Below are 19,636 nucleotides of genomic sequence, written 5' to 3'. Positions count from 1 at the left end.
AGCATGAGGACATCATAGGGTAACACAAAGCAAAGTCTGGTAGTATTAATTATAAGTTTGACACATATTAGCTCAGTTGTTAAGTATAGTTGTTGATGTAAGAATTGCGTTTGATCGATAATATATAATTACCTTCATATTTTCATAATTTGCCTCTCGACACATATCTTGATCCGTGATGGTCATCTGTATCGATACAATGCAAACTTCTGGTTTAAAAAAATAACATACTTATTACAAGTTTTGTTTTGTTTTTTTTGTCGAACATGATAGATTTTATTCTATACTTATTTCTATTCTATATTAGGGGGAGGGGGTGATCCAAAGGGTTCAAAGGGAAAATTCGAAAGCGATTGAACCATTACCAGTTTAGATAAGTGCCTACGTACTCACTGACGAAATTTTTCTAAAAAATCCTGAATTTTTAGAATGCAAGTCAAGAAATTTGATTTCTTGACCCACACTCAAATAGAATTTTAAATCTCCCGTTGGTTTAAACCTCTGGAATTTGATTTCTTGATAGCTAACTATTAGGACTAGTTGGTTTATTGCAAGAAGCGTCATGGCTCGCGTCAGCACTGTATACGTTTGTAAAATCATTTTTACAGCGCCAAATTCCAAATTTCGCACAGACTAATGGCGATGGCGTCATGGCGCTAGTTAGCACTTTCCCGAGGATACGTTTGTAAAATCATTTTTACAGCGCCAAACTCCAAATTTCGCACGGACTCTACTGGTGGAAGGTCAATACCAGTGAACGATGGTATCCAGAATCCAACTTTTCAATGGTCCATCCAAAACCATCAAACGCTGGCGGCCACCGTCAAGACTGGGATGAAAGGTCAAGATTTCAAATCTTGTCTCTCATCAATTATTACAATAAGTGATTTTTTTTAAAAAATTCAGTGCATTCGTATGATTCGATGGTAGTTCAGTTTTCATCGATCCCCGTAGATTCAGTTGAGCCTCCTCCTATGTAGATTAAGATAGAGTAGTATATAGATAAAGCAACGATGATAAAAATAAATAAATAAATAAAGCAATAATGAACAACAAAAAAAAAATTGATCCATCTAATGATTTTTTCTTCCCTGTCTCGGACCCGTCTAAATATCCACCTCAACTTTTTGTTGTTTGTACTCCACAAAGTTTTGATCTGTACACTGGACACTTTGTTTGGTCCAGAAGCTCCCAAAACTCCAGCCAATAATGCAAACTGAGAGTGACATATAAATATCAGTCCGGAAATGTGCTGAAGCAAACTCAGAGCCCACCCCAGAGGAAATTGGATTGTTATTCTTGCATATCCTGAAGATTCTTGTCCAGTAAAAATCTTTGGCTTAAACTGCCCATTTCTGCACCACGCATTTTATCTGCGGAAGATACTTGTCTTTATCAGTAATTAGTGGCCATGTCTCATCATAAATCAGACAGAAAGGTTTACAAATTGGTCCCGTATCCTTCCTACAGGCAAAGTCAAGAGAAGTCTGCTAAAGCCATAATTATTACGTAAACAGTCTTTGAGTCGCTAGAAAGGTGAGACAATTTTCTGGGAGAAGAACAATCCCGATGGCTTTTCCCCGGGGGGCAACAGGGCCAGCCATACGGGACTTTCTGCACCTTCTTCTGAGGATAAGACGCCTCTATGGTAATTCATATCAGTTTTAACATAGCCTGGGCAGACACAGTTGATCATCCACTCAGGATACTTCTTAGCCACAATCCTCGTGTAGGCATTTAAGGCAGCTTTTGATAATGTATAAGCAGACAGAAAAGAAGGCCAGCCTTTGGCATTCAGAAAACCCTCTTTGAAATCTTTCAGAAACTCATTCAGTACTTCATCAATCCTGTCTTCAGTAAGGCAATCTGCATCGCTTAGTGTTGTTTGAGCCCAATTATTCGCTATGAACTGCACACCAACAAAACCAAAAAAAAGAAAGAGAACACAGTTACATTAATCTTGGACTGGAGCAAAATGTTTGCTTTTACAAGTTAGGTTGATTACCTTTAGCTTCCCAGATGAGGAGGAAACGTTAACAACTCTTCCTGAATCAGACAATTTGAGAAGGGGGGCAAATGCTTCAGTTGTGCTTTTTGGTCCGTAGTAGTTTGTTTTTAAGCATTCTTCCGCCAAATCATGAGCTTGAGTCGAAACCTCATTCCAATTAATGTATCCTCCTGGCTGCATATACGGGTCGGCAACAAAGTTGTAGTTACTTAATTGCTCTTTGAAAAATAGCCAACAAGTTCAGGCTTCCAAAGACATTGCATGGCATTTGATATTAGCATAAGACTAGAGAGGAATACACTAGCGTCTAAACTTTGTAGCAGAGAAATAACTATTCAAAGGTCGGCTCACCACGTGATCAGCCAAAGAATCAAGAGCATTGCTATCCACTTTAACACCAAGAACAGCTGCATTGTTTACCTGCACAATTTTTCTTTTTCACTTTGGTTATGCTCTGAGAAACATGAAACATCCATACATGCAGCACAAATGATAATACGGAAAGCTCTATTAATCCCCTCTGATTAGGTTAGATCATGGTCGATCAAAACCTTAGACAAGTAACATGCAAATGTTGGTTTAGATTTTTCAAAAACAATTTTAGATGATTGATTGTGCATAAGCGAAAGACAGAATTTCCCAGAATGCTTGAAAATTTTGAAGCATCTGTGCTACTGCGGACATTTTTGGTACAAGATATAATGAAAATGTGTGAGAACAATGCCTGAATATTCCCTGAAGTCCTTTCACTTCTTTTATTTTAGCCCTCATTCTACATCTGACGATCATTCAGCCCATTGACCAACTTCCTTTGGTAGTTTCATCTCCTTTCCCCTGGAGTTGGCTTAAGCCCATGTGTATAAATCAAAATTCTAGTATTGTATCTGCTGAACTCCTGACCATAATCTGAAATACAATAACTTTCAAAGATACTCCATCCATCGGGTTGAGCTTTAAAATGGAGCAATTGAGTGCTGTGTCATATTTATTTTGTCACATGAGAACAGGGGAATGATATCACATAAACAGATTCAAGTAAAACATGAAAAAAAATTAAAGAAAGAGATAAAACAAGCATGCTTAGCTTAACTCTTCAATCAAATGCACTATTACACAAGCATGAAGGTATATCTGGAGTATAACCAATTTACCATAAGTAACTAAGTCAGAAAAATGCGCAAGTTTAGTTTTAAAAAAAAATCCCAGTTTTGAACCAACAGATCTAATATAAGGTGCTTGGAAGCTCAGAAAAGAGAGAAAATACTGCAAAATATACCAATATGTCAAGTTTTCCAAATCGGGTCTTGATAAAGTCTGCCAGGGAAGCTATACTTGAAGGGTCCGCCACATCAAGCTGATGAAAAATGACATTATCACAAGATGCCGTGGCCTGGAGACTTTGAACAGCTTCAATACCCTTTTTCGGGTCTCTAGCGGTTAAAACCACCATCACCCCTTTGGAAGCTAATTGCCTACATATCTCTAATCCTATCCCCTTGTTCGCTCCTGTAACAACTGCAACCCTGATAGAAAACCAACAAAACCAGATTGGTCAAAAACTTCCAGTAGCATTCATAAAAACATGCAAACAGACAAAATATGAACTTTTCTGAAAGATATATAAATTCTTGAAAAAGGAGATACTGGAAACCAGGAAAGATATGCAAACTTGGCTGAAAGATACTGGTAACCAGGAAACATAAGGTGGTACCTCTTTGCTGAAAGAAAAAGGGCTGATTCTGCCATCCTGTACAAGGACTGAGAGTCTTGGGTGGTGCGTGCGTCTGGGACAGGTGTTTGAAGTCGATGACATTTGATTACTCATTCCCACGACTCCACTCAGACTATGTTTGGAATCTTTTCTGCGTTTGGAAATTTGTGAAGGGAAAAAGTTAACTATAAACAATTCTGTTTATGAGATACAGAGACAGAGTGAGTACTTGCTGGTCACCAAAATCGTTACTCGTATCGAAGTTCTTACTGAGTAAAACCCATCCTTCGACCTGCATCAACAGGTAAATGGAGAGCAAGATATCTTGATTTTCAGTTTTCATCAAATTGGGTCTCGTGGATTTTTGGGTTTGCAGATTTTTTTGCCTAGCCTGGTTAAGAACAGCCTCTTAAAGCAGGCAACTGGTGCACTCTATGAATTATAATCGAGAGAGCAAGTGAAACATCATTATAATTTCTCAATTAGAAAAGAAAAAAAATGTTAACACCATGAAACTTATAAATCACCGGAGTACTGATCATTTCGTCGTTCAAGTTTCAACCATAAAATACATGCAGAAAACAACAAAAAGCATCTTAAATTTTCTTGAGGTATGTCAAGAGATAATTTATTCTATCGCATGTGATCATTAAAAAACTTGAAAAGTACAAAGTTATAAAAAAAATGCTACTGTAATAAATAATTAGAGATATAATAATTTTTGCGATGACCTTGACAACTAGCTGATGCATCCTAGTCGCCACCATCTAATCATTGTACTTCTCTACCAACATATATTTGAGCTTTCAAAAAATTGAGTATGCAATTGTATATAGACCTCTAGATTTACACCTGTTGCAAAATATTCAAGTTACTAAATTGTTGGATGCCTCATTCTGTTGGAGACAAAGCTTCGGCACAAGTTTTTTGAAGGGAACAGGTTTTAGATTTAAGTACTTGGACCCTTATAGCATGTTACAAGTGTTTTAATACAGATAATGATTATTAAAAAAAAAAAAAAGAGTCATCTAGTCACATAAATTGATAAATTACTTGTTAAATCTTCTTGAATCCTTTCAAGAAATTTATTCATGTTTCAAACGCTACAATAAATCATTTCAGAAATTAATTCCAAATAAATTTATTCATCCTTCAATCATTATAATTTAAATCATTGAAAATTGAAAACACCCAATTCTGAATTCAGCCATTCCAAATTCTTCCCACAACTTAATTAACACCTTGTTCAAATTAACTGTATGGTTGCAGCCACTGATCACCATCCATGAAAGAAATATTCAGAAAAGGTGTAGCTTGTGTGTCATCGAGCTTTTGGGCATAAGGCACCCTTAGTGTTGTATTAGCTCCATTGCCAGAACAATTGTACTCCCCATAGAAAACAGTCCTGCATGCATGTGTACATACGGCATATTAATTTCTTGGTTAATCATAGATCGATTCAACAGCAAAAATTACTTAAAAGAAGGTCGCAAAATGAATAATGGTAATGATCAAATCCCTCTCCTCCTCCTTCCTCGTTTCTTAAATCTCACCCCTTCCCTGCACCGAAAAAAAAAAAAGGGTAATGGCAGCAGCAGCTAGCCCCTTACGTACTGGTCTCTGGAAGGATCATTGAAGTCATTCCATCCCTCAGAAGCAATGATGTCAGACATAGAAGTGTAAGCAAACACAACAGTGGAGAAGGGCCTCCACGCTCGTCCCAGCCAGATTCTTCCTGTTCCTCCAATGCTGCAATTCACGAAAGCATAGCCACTGTTTTCGTCCTTGGAAGCTCGCCCATGCGCCGTCACTGCTCCGGTTATCGCCCTTGCTCCTACTGCCACTGGGTTCGCTATTGAGGTTAACCGGCAATTCTGGTGGATTATGCTCAGCAGTTAGCTAGGAAGGTGAACTTTTGTAAACGATTACTAGATCTCTTGATTGCAGATGTATTAAACGTTTTGCTTGCTCTGTCTGTCTCATTATGATATCCAGTTTTGTAGACAAAGAAAATGCCTGAGCCATAGAATGTTCCTGTTAAAATGCTTTACGTACACAAAATATAAAAAGTGGTACTAGATTTTCTAAATTTACAAATAAATATTAGTTTGATGTAATGTCAAGAACGTTTAACATAGGTGAAAAAGGTTTCAGACTGAATTTATGGTGACTTAGTTTATCTTGGAAAAAGAATTTTTCCCGAGCATGGTATGCTATTGACATTTAACATGGCAAATCACAAACTTTAATTTGCACACTTGGTAGTCATAAGCTAGAAAAAATTTTCAGTGAGGACACAATTAAAAATAAAGTTCTTTTAGTTCTATATATAATTAGTATTGAGTAATAACAATACATACAAAGTAAGTGAATATCAAGTAATGACCTATATAACTGCAAGATGAGACGAGGAAATAAGGAACCCACTACCCACTAATGTTTTATTATAACCCCTTTTTTTTGTTACTAATGTTTTATTATAACCCCTTTTTTTTGTTTTGTTGTAACTCATTACCTTTAAATTTTTCCTTGTATATAAAAAAAAAACTCACTAGTAAAGTAAACTAAGTGTTTTAGAGTATTGATTTAATTTGTATATGCAATCGTCGTTAAAGCGATCAATTATGTCCAATTATTTAATTCTTTTATTAAAAATTGTTACCCAACCCCTCGTGTGCACATCCTTAAGTTGAATTTCTACCAATATCAAGGTAAGAACAAGATTTTTTTTGACAAGCCAATATTTAAATATACTTTTTTCATTGATCATTGGTGCAAAACTCAAAATTTAGTAAGGAAAAAATAAAAATTTTTCAAAATCTCAATGCCTAGAAATGCAATTTGCTTTTGGTTTAGCGGTAGCACGTGCCCACACTGAACATTGAGTAAATCCACCCCTGGTCACAAGGTTTATTTATGTACAAGTTCTAAACCAGATTCACCCCCATAATTTACCTTTTAATACAATTTGTTCAAGCCATTTTACAGAAGTTGACCACAAAAAAAAAGAGACAATTAAGTTAGTAATTTGTAGTAGTCCTTGCACATTGCAATATGCATCTACCATCATGCATGAATGATATAAACAATCAATTCGAGATGGTGGTCACAATTATTACCTCATAAAATGATTTCCCATTGCCAAAGACGAAATCAATGGAGCCTTGTATGTAACATTCTTTAAAATAGTGGCGGCCTCGGTCATCATGCAGGGTGTCCTGCGCTCCAAAGAACCCACAACCCCAGAAGGCCGCTTGGTCTCCCGCTATTCTCATCGCTACTGCTTGTGCTCCCACTGCTCCCGGACCAGGTATAGGGGCCACGTTCTATATCTCGTGTGATAATGCTATTAGGATTAGGAACCTTGCCTAAACTAGGTACTTTAAATACTCGTAGTAATTGTCACTGTACTTACATTTTATTTAGGGAAAATTACACTTTATCCCATGTAGTTTTGTATTTTTTAATAACCTTCCTATGATGTCAAAAGTTGTCCATAACTCTCTCATGGTTTAGATTAAAGTGACGAAAATAGTTATTCGTTACAGAACTTTTACAAATGTCGCAATTACCCTTATAAATACATGACACACTGATGATTTTTATATTTTACTATATAACCCCCTTATGATTTAATGCATTACCATATAACCTCCTTATGGTTTTTAAAATATACACATAACCCTTCTTGGTTAATAAATAATTTTCAGCTTTACATAAGGGTATTTTTGACATTTTAAGTGACTCCATTACGAATGATTATTTCCGTCACTTTGACAGTTTAATTCAAATTATGAGAGAATTATGTATAGTTTTTGAAGCCATATGAGAGTTATGTAAAAAAAATTACTAAACCACAGGAAGGTAAAGTGTAATTTGCCCTTTTATTTATGCAGAAGTATATATTAACTTTTTTGTATAAGAGGGCATTAGGTAAATAAGTGTTACATTATATAAATTAGAGGAGTGGGAACTATGCAATGAAATTATATATAGTGATTGAGGAAATTACTGACCATGAAACTTATATTCTTGGCTATGAAGTTGGCAGCAAAAACTTGAACGGAGCCGCTGTAAAATGTGCCATGCGAAGAATTGGCTGTATCATTCCACACAATTGCCGTGGACGTAAAGCCTTGTCCTTGAAAGGAGATGTTTGGTTTTGTTTTCGGAATGATAACTTTCTCGCTGGACTTGAGAATGGATCGTGCGATCAGTATTTGAGTTCCAGGAAAAAATAGTTTTGATTTTCTTTAGGGTAATTTACTAATAACCCAATTTTACTTTTGCATATTCCCACATGACCCTATAATGTTTCAAGATACCTACGTAACACCTTCTATGATCTTATGTAAATTGGAAAAATGGACGAAAAGTACATTTGATGATGGCAATTGACACAAATGAGCTCCAAAAATGTGAAACTATAATATCTACATAGCCCCTTATAATTTTACATAAATAGCCACTTAACTCCTGTATGATTTTACATATGCCCACATAATTAATTTCCCGATGAATTTATTCAAAGTAGTAAGTAAAATTAAGTAAGAGTAATATTGACATTTCAACTAACAACATTAGAAAAGTAGCTTTCCATCAAATTTCTGCTGTATATAAAACCAAGGGGCCGGGTTTATGTGGATGGTTTAAAATGTTAGGGGCTCATAGAATAATAGGTGAAACTACAAAGGGGTTACTAGTATTTTATCCTTTCTTTTATTGGAGCCAAACCAGGGTTTGCTTATAGGTTTATCACTTATTTGAGCTCAATTAGATAATCGTCTAATTGAATATTGTTTACTTATTCACCAACACAACGATTAAAAAGCTACGCTAATTACCTCTTTGTGGATAATTATCTATTTTGTGTCCCTTGTCCTTTGGCCTTGGGGCTAACGTGTGCAATAATAGCAAATGTATACAAATATTGAAACAAATAAGTGAAGCTGTTTTGAAGGCAAATATTGAAACTAGTAGGACCTTCAACATTCATTCGACTAAAAGTATATATCTTCATTCCTACAACTATAAGAATTTAAGTTTTAAAACAACCTCTCTTGATCAATATATTTTAAAACACTTGTTAATTCAAGAAGTTATGTAATATGATGTGATAGGGAGAAGTGCAACAGAAGACCCCCAAATGCACATAATAACCATGCTAACAACGCAAATTAAAGACGAAAAGAACCAAACTAAAGCCTGATGGGGGGACGTTTTGAAAAGCCACTTACAAGTAAATGCCATTATTTATCCATATTATAGTCCTTTTCGAGCTGAGAACTTCAACAGCATCGACAGCAGCTTGTACGGTGGTGAAGTTGCAGCAACCATTATGATCAACACATATTGTGGATGTTGTGTTGGTATCTGGAGGGGGAAAATCAGGTGGAAAATCATCACAGATTGACACTATTTTCCTTTTCTTGTCATCGTGATGATGATGATGATGACCTCTATTATAACCAAGCATCAGATCAATCGGAATAACGGTAGATGACGAGAGCATTTCAAGGGTAATAAGATCGTTAACATACTCAAGGATCAAGAAAGGTACATTCCTGAATTGATTGGATGATAAAATAGCAATGAGGCCGATGAAAATGATTAAGGATATGCCCTTAGGATTCATTGTTCATTCAATATTCTGTCTAGACAATGTTAAAACACAAATTTGAAAGAGCCATATATTTAACATGAATATTGGATTCAGATCGGACTTGTAACTTAAGGGTTGGTGGCATGTCTTGCAAATCACCCTGCTGGTCGATCTGGTCCCCTTTCTTGCTGAAATTCATGTGCCACATTCACCAAACTTTACACTAATGCCATCTTCATGCCTGCAATTATAAGCTGGTGGATGGAGTTTGAAACCCATCATCTGTAGGCTTAGTCTTGCCATATCATATAGGAGTATTAAGTTTAGACTAGTATTACTTTCATGTCCTCGAATAAGAAATAGTCTCCCTGTTTGGTTAACAAGTTTGCTAGGATAACTTTGTGTTTTTATTTGAGTTTGGGATTTTTCATCATCCTTGAACTTGAGTTAATCAACTTCAACTTCGACTGCGGCAAATAAATGACAGCAAATACTTATAATTTGTGAAAATTTTTCTATTAATTACATGCTTGAACATGTTTACAATTTTCTCTGTACTTAAAATGTTCTTGGAGAAAGCATGTCGTTTGAAAGTCATTTGATGACGGATCCAATCTAGTGCTGCACTTGTAAACATATGGTATATTTATTACATTATCATACATCACTCACCATTATTTTTTCTTGTATCATATCACATAATTATGATCATGTACTTAATTGAATATATCACATAAATCACTTCTTAGTTCATAACCAGATTATATATAAGCTTATTCAATTTTTTAAATACTATATTGTTGGCAACACTGAAATTAAGCTAACGTGCTATTACCAAGACGAAATTAGGCCAAAAAATACTTACACCTGAAGCTTAGTTCACTTTACCTGAAGCGTAAATTGTTGAGAAAGTTGCTTTGGCTGGATATGTATGTCGCAATGAGAAGCAAGAGCTTTTTTTTTTTCCTTCCCTGTGAGAGAAAGAAGGAAGAGATGCTTTTGAGTTTTGAGCAACATTACCAGCTTCCTAGAAATAGATCCTTTTTTTTTTCTTTTATGGAGACAATGCACAACTACACCCAATCTACAATCCGCAGTTTTCAAACTCGGGATAAAACTTGAATCAATAAGCTTTCTGTTCATGGTTGAACTGGGTCAATGATATAATATTTTTAAATTATTTTAATATTACATAATTAGGATGACATTGAAATATTTTTAAAAAAAATAGTGAAAAATGGTTCAAAAGTCTGGTTCAAAAATACGACTAGTTATGGATGGCACGAGTTCATGACTAGCTTAGTTCTGTTGAGCTGACAAATATTGGGTCAAAATTAAGCGTACTTGAAGGATCAGTGCACTCTTTTTAGCAGTTGTAGCAGAATGATAATGGAAGAACTCCTGTTAATTTAGATAGTTATTTATAACCCCATTAGCTCAATATATTAGATGCCAGGACAGACAGAAAGCCTTTTACATCAGCTTGGGGTATTTTTACAGTTCTCAGGATCAAATTGCAGCATTTGATTGGCTAAATCAAAAGAGACACGAGTCCCCTGCAGTTGCCAAGTCCCAATTAGTGTGAACTGGCGGAATATAGTTGGACTGAAGGCCAAGCAGTATTTCCCGTCGGCACCAATGGGCATCATTATTTGGTTGGCATCCAACCTAGCTAAGAACTTCATGACCTGTAACCCCAGAAAACTGGAATATGATCTCCGGAACTTCCAAGTACCATTCGGGTGAGGAGATGTTGTAACAGGTATCAAAAAATTGCTCCCCCGGCAAACGACTTAACCATTGGCTATGCCCAGTAAAAGTATCACGGAATTGGTTATAGAATTGGAGAGGAAACATAGATATACTTGTTCCCGAATCTACCACTGCTCCAACCCGGCCATCTGAGTTAGTAAGAGACTTAATCTCCAGAAATTCCCATCTCACATACACACCAGTAAGGTTCACAGCGTAATATATTGGTTGAATATTTTGGAGAAGAGGGGTTCTGAAGGTGAAGTCATCAGGTATAGGCAGGGAATTGAAGTATAAACTCGTGGCTACAGAAGCAGTATGACTTTTAGGACAGAAGCTAAAACTAGTAGCATTCATTTGATAGATGAAGGAGTAAGTGTTGGGTCCAAAACCCAGAATTCCAGTGAACTTCTTACCTATCATACTTGCTGGAGACTTTTCTGCACACCCAAACCGAAGATTTTCCACAAGGACTACGTCGCCACCCTCTTCACCATGGGTAGTTGTTACTTTCTCGTAGGCAAGAAAACCTTCAGCTTCTGTGGAATCACGATACACAACTTTAAACTCACACTTGTTGTTACCATCCATATCACAACCCCAGAAAAGGCCTTCATTGCCTGGACACTCATCCTCCATTCGACAATCCACTTGACGATATGATGATGAGCGGGAAGGATTATAGCTGAAAGTAGGGCAATTATTGCATGGCTGGCAATCCCACCATACGAATCTAGAGCCAGTGTCTACGAGTAGGTGAGCTCTCTGTGGTGGATTCCCTATGTCCATAATCCCCACATAAGACGCACTCTCGTAATAGTAAGGAATATCAACCACCGCAGAATCAGTTAATGATGTCGACAACCATTCAAACCTTTTGGCATTACGAGCCAGGCGAAACAGAATCAGAGAGCGATAATCTTCATAGCCTGATTTGAGAAAGATGTCAATGTCGTAGACAGGGATATAATTGCCCTGGAAAGGGGATGACGAGGAGGAGGTGGTGGTGGTGGTGGTGGCCGGTACCTGGATAGATTCTTGTAGTAACTGGCCAGCATCAAAAGCCATGAAATCTTCTATGGCTTGTATGGTGTCATGGTGGTTTAGGCGAACTGTTTGTGTATGTTGGGATTCTGGAGAAGAAATGCAGTTGGTTGGTGGTGAAAAGGGCAAAAGGCATAAGATGAGAAAGAAGGCAAAGAAAGCCATTTCTTGTCTATCGTAAGCTTTCGGTTCTTACTTCTTAACCAGACTGCCATACAGTACATATATATAGGTCCAAGAACTTCACCCACCGGTTAACTTAATTATTCTGGGAAATTAGTTTAATCGTAACTTTCATAACATGCATTTACCCTAGTGATATATTGATGTTCGACAAGGACTAAATTTTGGACGGGTCTTCTTGATTAATTTCAAAAGGTGAGTTCTAATTGATTTCTGTGATTTTACTTTCTGGTCTCATCCCCTTTTTTATAGTACTTCTCTTCAGCATGTAAGCATTTGCTCCTTTAAGTTCTTCAATGTCTGGCATACACTTTGTTGGATTAGGAGGTCCGAATTCATTATTCAAACATCTTTTTTTTTTTTTTTAACATTTTACCACTTACAAGATGCAAACAATGGTCTTAAAAGTCGTTTGTCAAACATCTACTGACATTTTTTCCATTTACCACTAACATTCAAACCCCAAAGGAAAAAGAAGACTTAACTAAAATGGCTAATAAATTGCAAAAGTGGATGTTCAATTGAAACACGAAAAATCAGAAGATATGGCCACCATAATATATCTTCAACAATAATGATGGATGTGATGGTGTGAAAGTTGCAATACTTGTGATTAGCTTGATTGACAAGCAAAGGATGGCTGTTAAATGTAGATACTCGAGCTCATAGTAGTATAAACACCTAACCTTGAGGAAATAAAGTACCACCTATAGCCAGTAATAGTTAGTTCTCTCACTGAAGGATAGTGGGATGTGCTCTTATCATCTTTAATAGTCAATTAAACATGTTATTCATGGTCCTGAATTTCTTAAAATTCGTCGGTTCTTATTTGGAAAACTCATATAGTTAAGATTGTTAATAACCTCAAAAAAAATAGGGTTAAAAACAAAAAAGCCCCCTGTGATAAACCTAATACACAGAAAAGCCCCCCATGGTTTCAAAATATACAACACGACCCCTCATGCTTTGAACTAAATTGTAAAGGTGACGGAATCCGTTAAACTCAACGGAAATGACATATTGGAACCTAAAAAAAATTTTTTATACCTAATTTTTATCAAATATACCTATTCTACCCCTTAACTCTCAATTCTCTCTACTTAGAAAATAAAATAAATGATTTTTTGAGCTGTTTTTTTGTTGAATTATATCAGGGTATTTTGGTCATTTTGACCATTTCCGTTAAGTTTAACGGATTCCGTCACCTTTACAATTTAGTTCAAAGCATGAGGGGTCGTGTTGTATATTTTGAAACCATGGGGGGCTTTTCTGTGTATTAAGTTTATCACAGGGGGCTTTTTTATTTTTTACCCAAAAAAATATATGGGGTTTTGGTGTTAATCTTCCGACAAAATGGTTTAGATTGAAGCATGTAAACTTGGTCTTGTCTTGTGTACATTTTTAATCTAGGTCATGCAAACTACTTTCTATAACAATGTACAAATGTGCGTACCTAGAATTACTTATAATACGAATTTCTTTTGATGGATTGAAAACAATCAACTGTTTAGGGACGAAAGAAACAGTCTCAAAAATTCTGATTTGGAGATGGCTGATAGCAAATTATTAACTGGTACAAGTATGACACCACCGCTTGAAATGTTTGTTTGCACAATGATCTTGACGCTTGAAATTCTCGTAGCCCTCCTAATTTATTTGTAGTCCAACACTTCCGGCAGCAACAAACTTATTTTTTTTTTCTTTTGCTTTTTATGCAGATTTGTTTATGTTATGTTTGTGATCATTTCCTTTCAGATTTTTTTTTTTGAGTGGAAGGTTTTGAATCTAAGATTTCCCACTTACAATCTCTTCCACCTTATCACCTAATCCAAATTTTCTTACATGCTTAGTTGCTTCTTAGCAGTTTGATTTCGATGGCATTATTTAACTGAAATTGGAGCGAGATAAGCTTTAGTGTGCATTGAGGACCAGAATAGTCTTCGTACTTTGCATGAGTAGGATTATTTCCAGATAAGCACAATTTTGACAGGAAATCTTTAATTTTTTTGTGCGAGAAAGAAAAAAAGATACAGAGACTGCCTGCATATAATTAATTACCAGAAAACGAGTTTCTTTTCTTACTCATCTGTACATGTTCTTACTATTTATAGTTTTCATGTTTGATGCGTGCAAACCTGTTGAAAGTTTTTCCATGCGAAAAAGATAGAGAGTATAATTACCATAGAAGCAGCTTGACTCACAGACACTTTTCAACATAATTGGAAAACTGTAACAAGATTTGGAGAAAATATTTATGATTTTGGATTGTTGTGCATCTGCCACTCTTTCAGTGGAGAGTTAATTAATAGTAGATAAGTGATTTTTTTCTTTCTAGTTTCTTCCCCCTCCATAGTTTTTACCAAATACTAAAAAAGGAAACATGAAAAACGAAGTGGTAAATGCTTAGTCCAACGTGTACAGTGCGTATATATGCATAGCCAAATAATAGACTAAGGGTCTAGATCAACACGTAAGAAATTTGATATAGTACCGTCGACATAGACTTTAGCATGTAAAAATATGGATAAATGGTCCTCACTTAGTTAGCTTCTTCCATTAAACCATAAGATACAAACCCCCAAAAAGGAAACTTTAACTACAAAGGCGAGTGGAAGTTGATCGTCTGAAGCAGGAAGAGGCAAAAAGATATGGAGACTGCCCTGCAGACTGGAATATGTTTCATTTCCAATAGTAATAATGGATGTGATGGGATGCAAGCTGCATGTTTATAGCTTGAGATCCATCGACATAATTTGGATACAGTGGTCCTAAATCCTAACTTATTTGTCAAACATATTTATAGTACTAGCGTCTTCCATTTTAGCCATACGATGAAACCCCAGAAAGGAAGGCTTAATTAACTACAAAAACGACTAGAATATTGCAGAAGTGGAAGATGATCATTTGAACCGGCAAGAGTCAAAAAAATAGAGATATGGACACTGTAATACGTTTTCTTTTCCAATAATAATGATGGATGTGATGGGATGCGAGTTGCATATTTATCTTCAGCTTCATCGACAAGCAAAAGATCAGCTAACTGTTAGCTCAAATGCTGATTCTCGGCTTGCATTCATGGGTAAACATTTATTTTATTGTAACACGTATGTTCTGATCCTAATGATACATAACAGCCCTCTGGTCTTGAATTAGAAACCTAGAGATTATTTGTGAACAAAATATTTGTCCTTAAATTCGGATGGTATCCAAATTAACGATAAGAATAATATATGTAGTCTATCCCACTTATATGCTATAATTTGAACTATTTCTCATCTTTAATTACATGTGTTGTGTCAATTTTTTGAATAGTTTCTGAGCAGGATCAATGTTTTCAGAATCAGATCGGACCTGCCGGTTCGACCGATTGGAACACGAACTAGACATACCGCCAGTCCGGTCTAGTATCAAACCCAGAAGTTAATGAAAAATCGCTAGAAACCGGTCGAACCATATGAACCGTTAAAAATCGTACAAACCGTAACTCGGAGGTTTTTAAATTTTCAAACAAAATGTCAAGAATGAAGCTGCTCAAATTCAAACCTTGGTCTCCATGTTCACATAAGACAATCTTACCACTAGACCACAGTCATAGGACAAATTCAATCCTGAGAATTCTACTTAACTTGACTAAAAAATAGATTAAAAAAATGAAACCCTAACATTAAGAAAGAAACAGCAGACACACTTTTCTTTCAATCCATCACTTTCTCGGCTTTAGGCTTCAAGGCCAACGGCTCCTCCAGTTCTCCTCTTGAATTTTTTTTTCATTTTTTTCTTCTTAACCCTTTCAAACCCAAATATCCACAACAAGATTTTCTCAAGCCTTCACCATTATTATCGGGCTATCATCTTTAGCAGATTGTAGACAAGTTGGAAATTTCAACTTTCACAAAATATTTGATACTCAAGAGTTTTTCCTGTTTTCCATCATCTTAGTAAGTTTAATTTTTCCCTTTTCAAGGTTTTTGTTTTCTAATTATTATCTTTAGCCGATTTTTTTGCATTTTCTTCTTTTTTTCCCCCAATTTTCATCCGTTTCCCCTAATTTTTGTTTTATTTTTATTTGATTAATTAAGGATGAAATTATTAATCATTAAGTATTTTGCAATCATATTTGGAGAAGCTATTTTTTGGATGAAGTATCAATTTAATAAAATTAGACATGGATGAAGTATCAAATTAATAAATTTTGTATCAATGATTGTTTTGTTTTTTCTATGCTGTTTATTGTGTTTTTATTGCTTTTTCTACGCTGAAGTAATTAGTCTACCGAATGCTCATTCATCTTGAATTTTATAGGTTTCACTGAAGCAACAAAATTAAAGACATGTTAAAGTTGATTTGTGAAAGTTGTGAAACAAAAGCTTAAAAAAAAGTGCCAAATGATTTGTAATATAATATGTTAATTAGTGATGTTTAGTAGCAATTTATTTTTTATGTGTTTGGTTGTATCCTTGTTTTTCAAAATTTTTTGGTTTTTTTTTTTGAGTTTGAGCAATTAGATTTATATTTTTATAATAAAATTTTAACTTTTTCAGGTTAAGTTGATGAAATTGTGAAGGTGGTGTTGTTGCTTATCATGCCACTGATGGAAGTTTGTTATTCAAATGGTTTGTCTTGAATATGAGTTGGCCTCTTTTATGGACTTTTTTAAGGATTGTAAAAGAATTTCATATTTATTTTTGTATTTTTATTTGTGATAATTAGTGAACATTTGGATTGTATCTATTTATGTTTGTAATGAATTTATGAAAACTTGTGGTGAATTATGATATTTTAATTATGTTTATTATTCCAGGTTTTATGTATAAGTTTTAGGAAATTTGTTATTATCTCAACTTAAATTTAGTTATGTTGGTGAATGCATTTTAGAAACTTAAGTTATCAATAACCATATTAAATTGTACATTAGCCGTCAAGTTCAAGTGTAGAATGAAGACCTGTGAAGTACTTAACACTAAAGTTGAAAAAAAAAAGTAGAAAACCGGTGAACCGGCCGGATCAGTCGGACCGCCAACCGACCCCCTCTTCGATTCGCTTGCCGGTCCGAGTTTACAAACATTGGGCAGGATAGGGTATGGGTATATCAACAAGTATGTCTGCAGACAAGGAAAAGTTGGTTTTGAGCTTACTATATGATCAATGTGCTCTGGCATCAACAACGCAGCTTGAAGAATGAGGGCAGCATTGGAACTTGGAAGGGGTTAAAAGAAAGTCTAATGATATTAGCATGCTAAAATAAACATGATTTGTTATACAACAAGCACATTTTGTACAAAAAAAAAAACATAAACAAACACTTGATAAAAAAAAATGTTATTTGTAAAAGTACGGGTTGAAGAAAGAACACAGGGGGGCACATTTGCTCACAAGTCGAATTTCATTAGGGACACATTTGATCTATTTTTTTTCTCTAGATGTGATAATACATGATTTTGACAAAATCAATAACTTTTTAGGAGCATATTCGCCCATTTGGTAGCCTTTTTTGAGATTTTTCTGAAGCCTTTTGGTCCTAGTAATAAACACTCTGATTCTTCTTAGATAATATTTTGAATTCAAATCTTTATCCTGTTATAGAAATGATCCGATTTGACTTCAAATTAATCGAAACCCAAAATGACTATTTGACACTAGAAGATTATACATCAAAAAATTTATTTTGTAAAATGTACATCCCAAATTAGGGGGCCTCAAAGTGACTATTAAAGTTTATACACCAAACCCCCTTTTGTTGCTGCATGTACATCCCATATGACAAAATAATTATTTGATGTACCAATGATCAACGCCCTTGTGCCCTGGCGGGAAAATCACAAATGACAAATATATATATATATACACACACACTAGGGGGGAGTGCCCGTGCATCGCGCGGGTGTTTGGTGCCAGTGGGAAAGGAGGTTTTTTTGTTGAACAAACAATAATACATTATGAGAAGAAATAAAATTTAGTATGAAAAGATAAACGACAGCATTACAATAAAACTGTGTCAAATTGAAGGTCGTTGATAATGCAGATAAGCAGAGCAACACAGAAAGCTAACCATATTCCAAAATTCCCACCGAGAGCTCTTACTTGTTGTTGCTCCAAACCTATAAGATTATAACCAACCCAGACCAATTGGGGTTAGGCAACGCGATAAGAGTCGCTAATTGTAGGTACTAAGAACACACTAACAAAATTAAGGGAGGAACTGAAAAATTGGGGAGGGGGGTGAAATCTAACCTCACGTTGAACCACCAGGAGTAGCTGGGACTGAAGAGCATTCTGAGCTGATTAGTATGAAGCCAGGTAGAATTATCCCAATCCTAGAATGCGAACTGGGAGAAACTGATAATCAACTGTTTAGGCATTAACATACCAACGGTTCAGCAATTGAATTGGGTGTAATTAATGACGAAATAATGGGTAATTTCAGAGTTGAGCTCGGATGGAAGACAAAATGATAAGGCAAATCATTGTAGATAAAGGCAAAAAAGGAAAACTTAACTCCTGAAGTTGAAACGGGATAAACTGACCAACGTTTGTGACTCATAAATGCAGATTATAAATGATAGAGAAATGGATTCCTACCATTGATAAAGAAATTGTTGGCTCATTTCCTAAATCCGATTGCCATTAAAATGTTTCAGATAAAACAACATCTCAAACGGTTATCTGTGGCTGAAAAAGGAATTATTGGTAGTTAAGAGATATTCCGATAATTACACCAACACACAAGCATATATGGGTTGTACAAAATGCAAAAACGGTGCACACTAATTACACATTCCATCAATACCCAGATGGCTCATCAATGACAACTTTAAATGTATTAAAATGGGGTCATTTCAGTAAACATACCCAAATACATGCTTCCTTAACTTGTACATAAAGTTTTTAAACTAATACACAACATTTCACATTCCTAGAAAGCCTCCACTTATGCGGTTGAAATTCAACATATTTTTTGACCAAAATTCAATCTTATATAGTATAAGGATATATAGACACACACTACTAGAGGAGCGCATAAGAGCTCTAGAACTATTTAAAGAGGAAAATCATCTAAACCAGCGATGCAATATGACACTCTTAAGATTTTTTCTTTTTTTTTTTTAAGGCAGGAAAGGGGGTTTTAAAACCCCCAGAGAGAGAGAGAGAGATATTCTTAATGAGGCCAATGGTTTAAGTCGATTGTATTAAATTTTGGTAAGCTTAATAGATACAGATCAAATCAATTGATTATTGTTGAGGAGGGCAAATTGAAATATTGACTTCTGACAGGTGCCGAACCTGTGCAATAATAATTACCTACTCAAGAAAAATCAGATTTTGTATATAGCGGCGA

General features: G+C 35.4%; 3 protein-coding genes across 3 annotated transcripts; all 3 read right to left on the bottom strand.

The window, feature by feature from the left end:
- Positions 1-1,208: 1,208 nt before the first annotated feature.
- On the bottom strand, positions 1,209-3,754 carry LOC113760845 ((+)-neomenthol dehydrogenase-like). Its single transcript, XM_027303579.1, has 5 exons — positions 3,720-3,754; positions 3,285-3,531; positions 2,405-2,428; positions 2,006-2,224; positions 1,209-1,909 (listed from the first exon to the last, which is right to left on the bottom strand). Exons 1-5 carry the CDS (start codon positions 3,752-3,754, stop codon positions 1,529-1,531), a joined length of 906 nt encoding a protein of 301 aa, XP_027159380.1. The 3' UTR covers positions 1,209-1,528.
- A 1,071-nt stretch (positions 3,755-4,825) lies between these two features.
- LOC113763325 (probable pectinesterase 8) lies at positions 4,826-9,360 on the bottom strand. Its single transcript, XM_027307095.1, has 5 exons — positions 8,957-9,360; positions 7,736-7,907; positions 6,839-7,045; positions 5,334-5,593; positions 4,826-5,124 (listed from the first exon to the last, which is right to left on the bottom strand). Exons 1-5 carry the CDS (start codon positions 9,352-9,354, stop codon positions 4,971-4,973), a joined length of 1,191 nt encoding a protein of 396 aa, XP_027162896.1. The 5' UTR covers positions 9,355-9,360; the 3' UTR covers positions 4,826-4,970.
- Positions 9,361-10,989: 1,629 nt separating this feature from the next.
- On the bottom strand, positions 10,990-12,282 carry LOC113760333 (protein ASPARTIC PROTEASE IN GUARD CELL 1-like). Its single transcript, XM_027302886.1, has one exon. It carries the CDS (start codon positions 12,280-12,282, stop codon positions 10,990-10,992), a length of 1,293 nt encoding a protein of 430 aa, XP_027158687.1.
- Between the last annotated feature and the right edge of the window lie 7,354 nt (positions 12,283-19,636).

The sequence above is a fragment of the Coffea eugenioides genome, chromosome 2 (assembly GCF_003713205.1).
Source record: "Coffea eugenioides isolate CCC68of chromosome 2, Ceug_1.0, whole genome shotgun sequence".
NCBI lineage: Eukaryota > Viridiplantae > Streptophyta > Magnoliopsida > Gentianales > Rubiaceae > Coffea > Coffea eugenioides.
The sequence above is the reverse complement of the archived record's forward strand: the minus strand, read 5'-3'. Positions and strand labels throughout refer to the sequence as shown.

Bases quoted from the DNA above. Each gene is read 5' to 3' on its own strand.
- LOC113760845 (XM_027303579.1), bottom strand. From the start codon at position 3,754: ATGGCAGAATCAGCCCTTTTTCTTTCAGCAAAGAG. The intron at 3,532-3,719 runs GTACCACCTTAT...GTTTTCTATCAG, and splicing joins CTTTTTCTTTCAGCAAAGAG to GGTTGCAGTTGTTACAGGAG. The intron at 1,910-2,005 runs GTAATCAACCTA...GTTGGTGTGCAG, and splicing joins CCTCATCTGGGAAGCTAAAG to TTCATAGCGAATAATTGGGC.
- LOC113763325 (XM_027307095.1), bottom strand. From the start codon at position 9,354: ATGAATCCTAAGGGCATATCCTTAATCATTTTCATCGGCCTCATTGCT. The intron at 7,046-7,735 runs GTCAGTAATTTC...CACGAGATATAG, and splicing joins CCAAGAATATAAGTTTCATG to AACGTGGCCCCTATACCTGG. The intron at 5,125-5,333 runs GTACGTAAGGGG...ACATGCATGCAG, and splicing joins AATGATCCTTCCAGAGACCA to GACTGTTTTCTATGGGGAGT.
- LOC113760333 (XM_027302886.1), bottom strand. From the start codon at position 12,282: ATGGCTTTCTTTGCCTTCTTTCTCATCTTATGCCTTTTGCCCTTTTCA.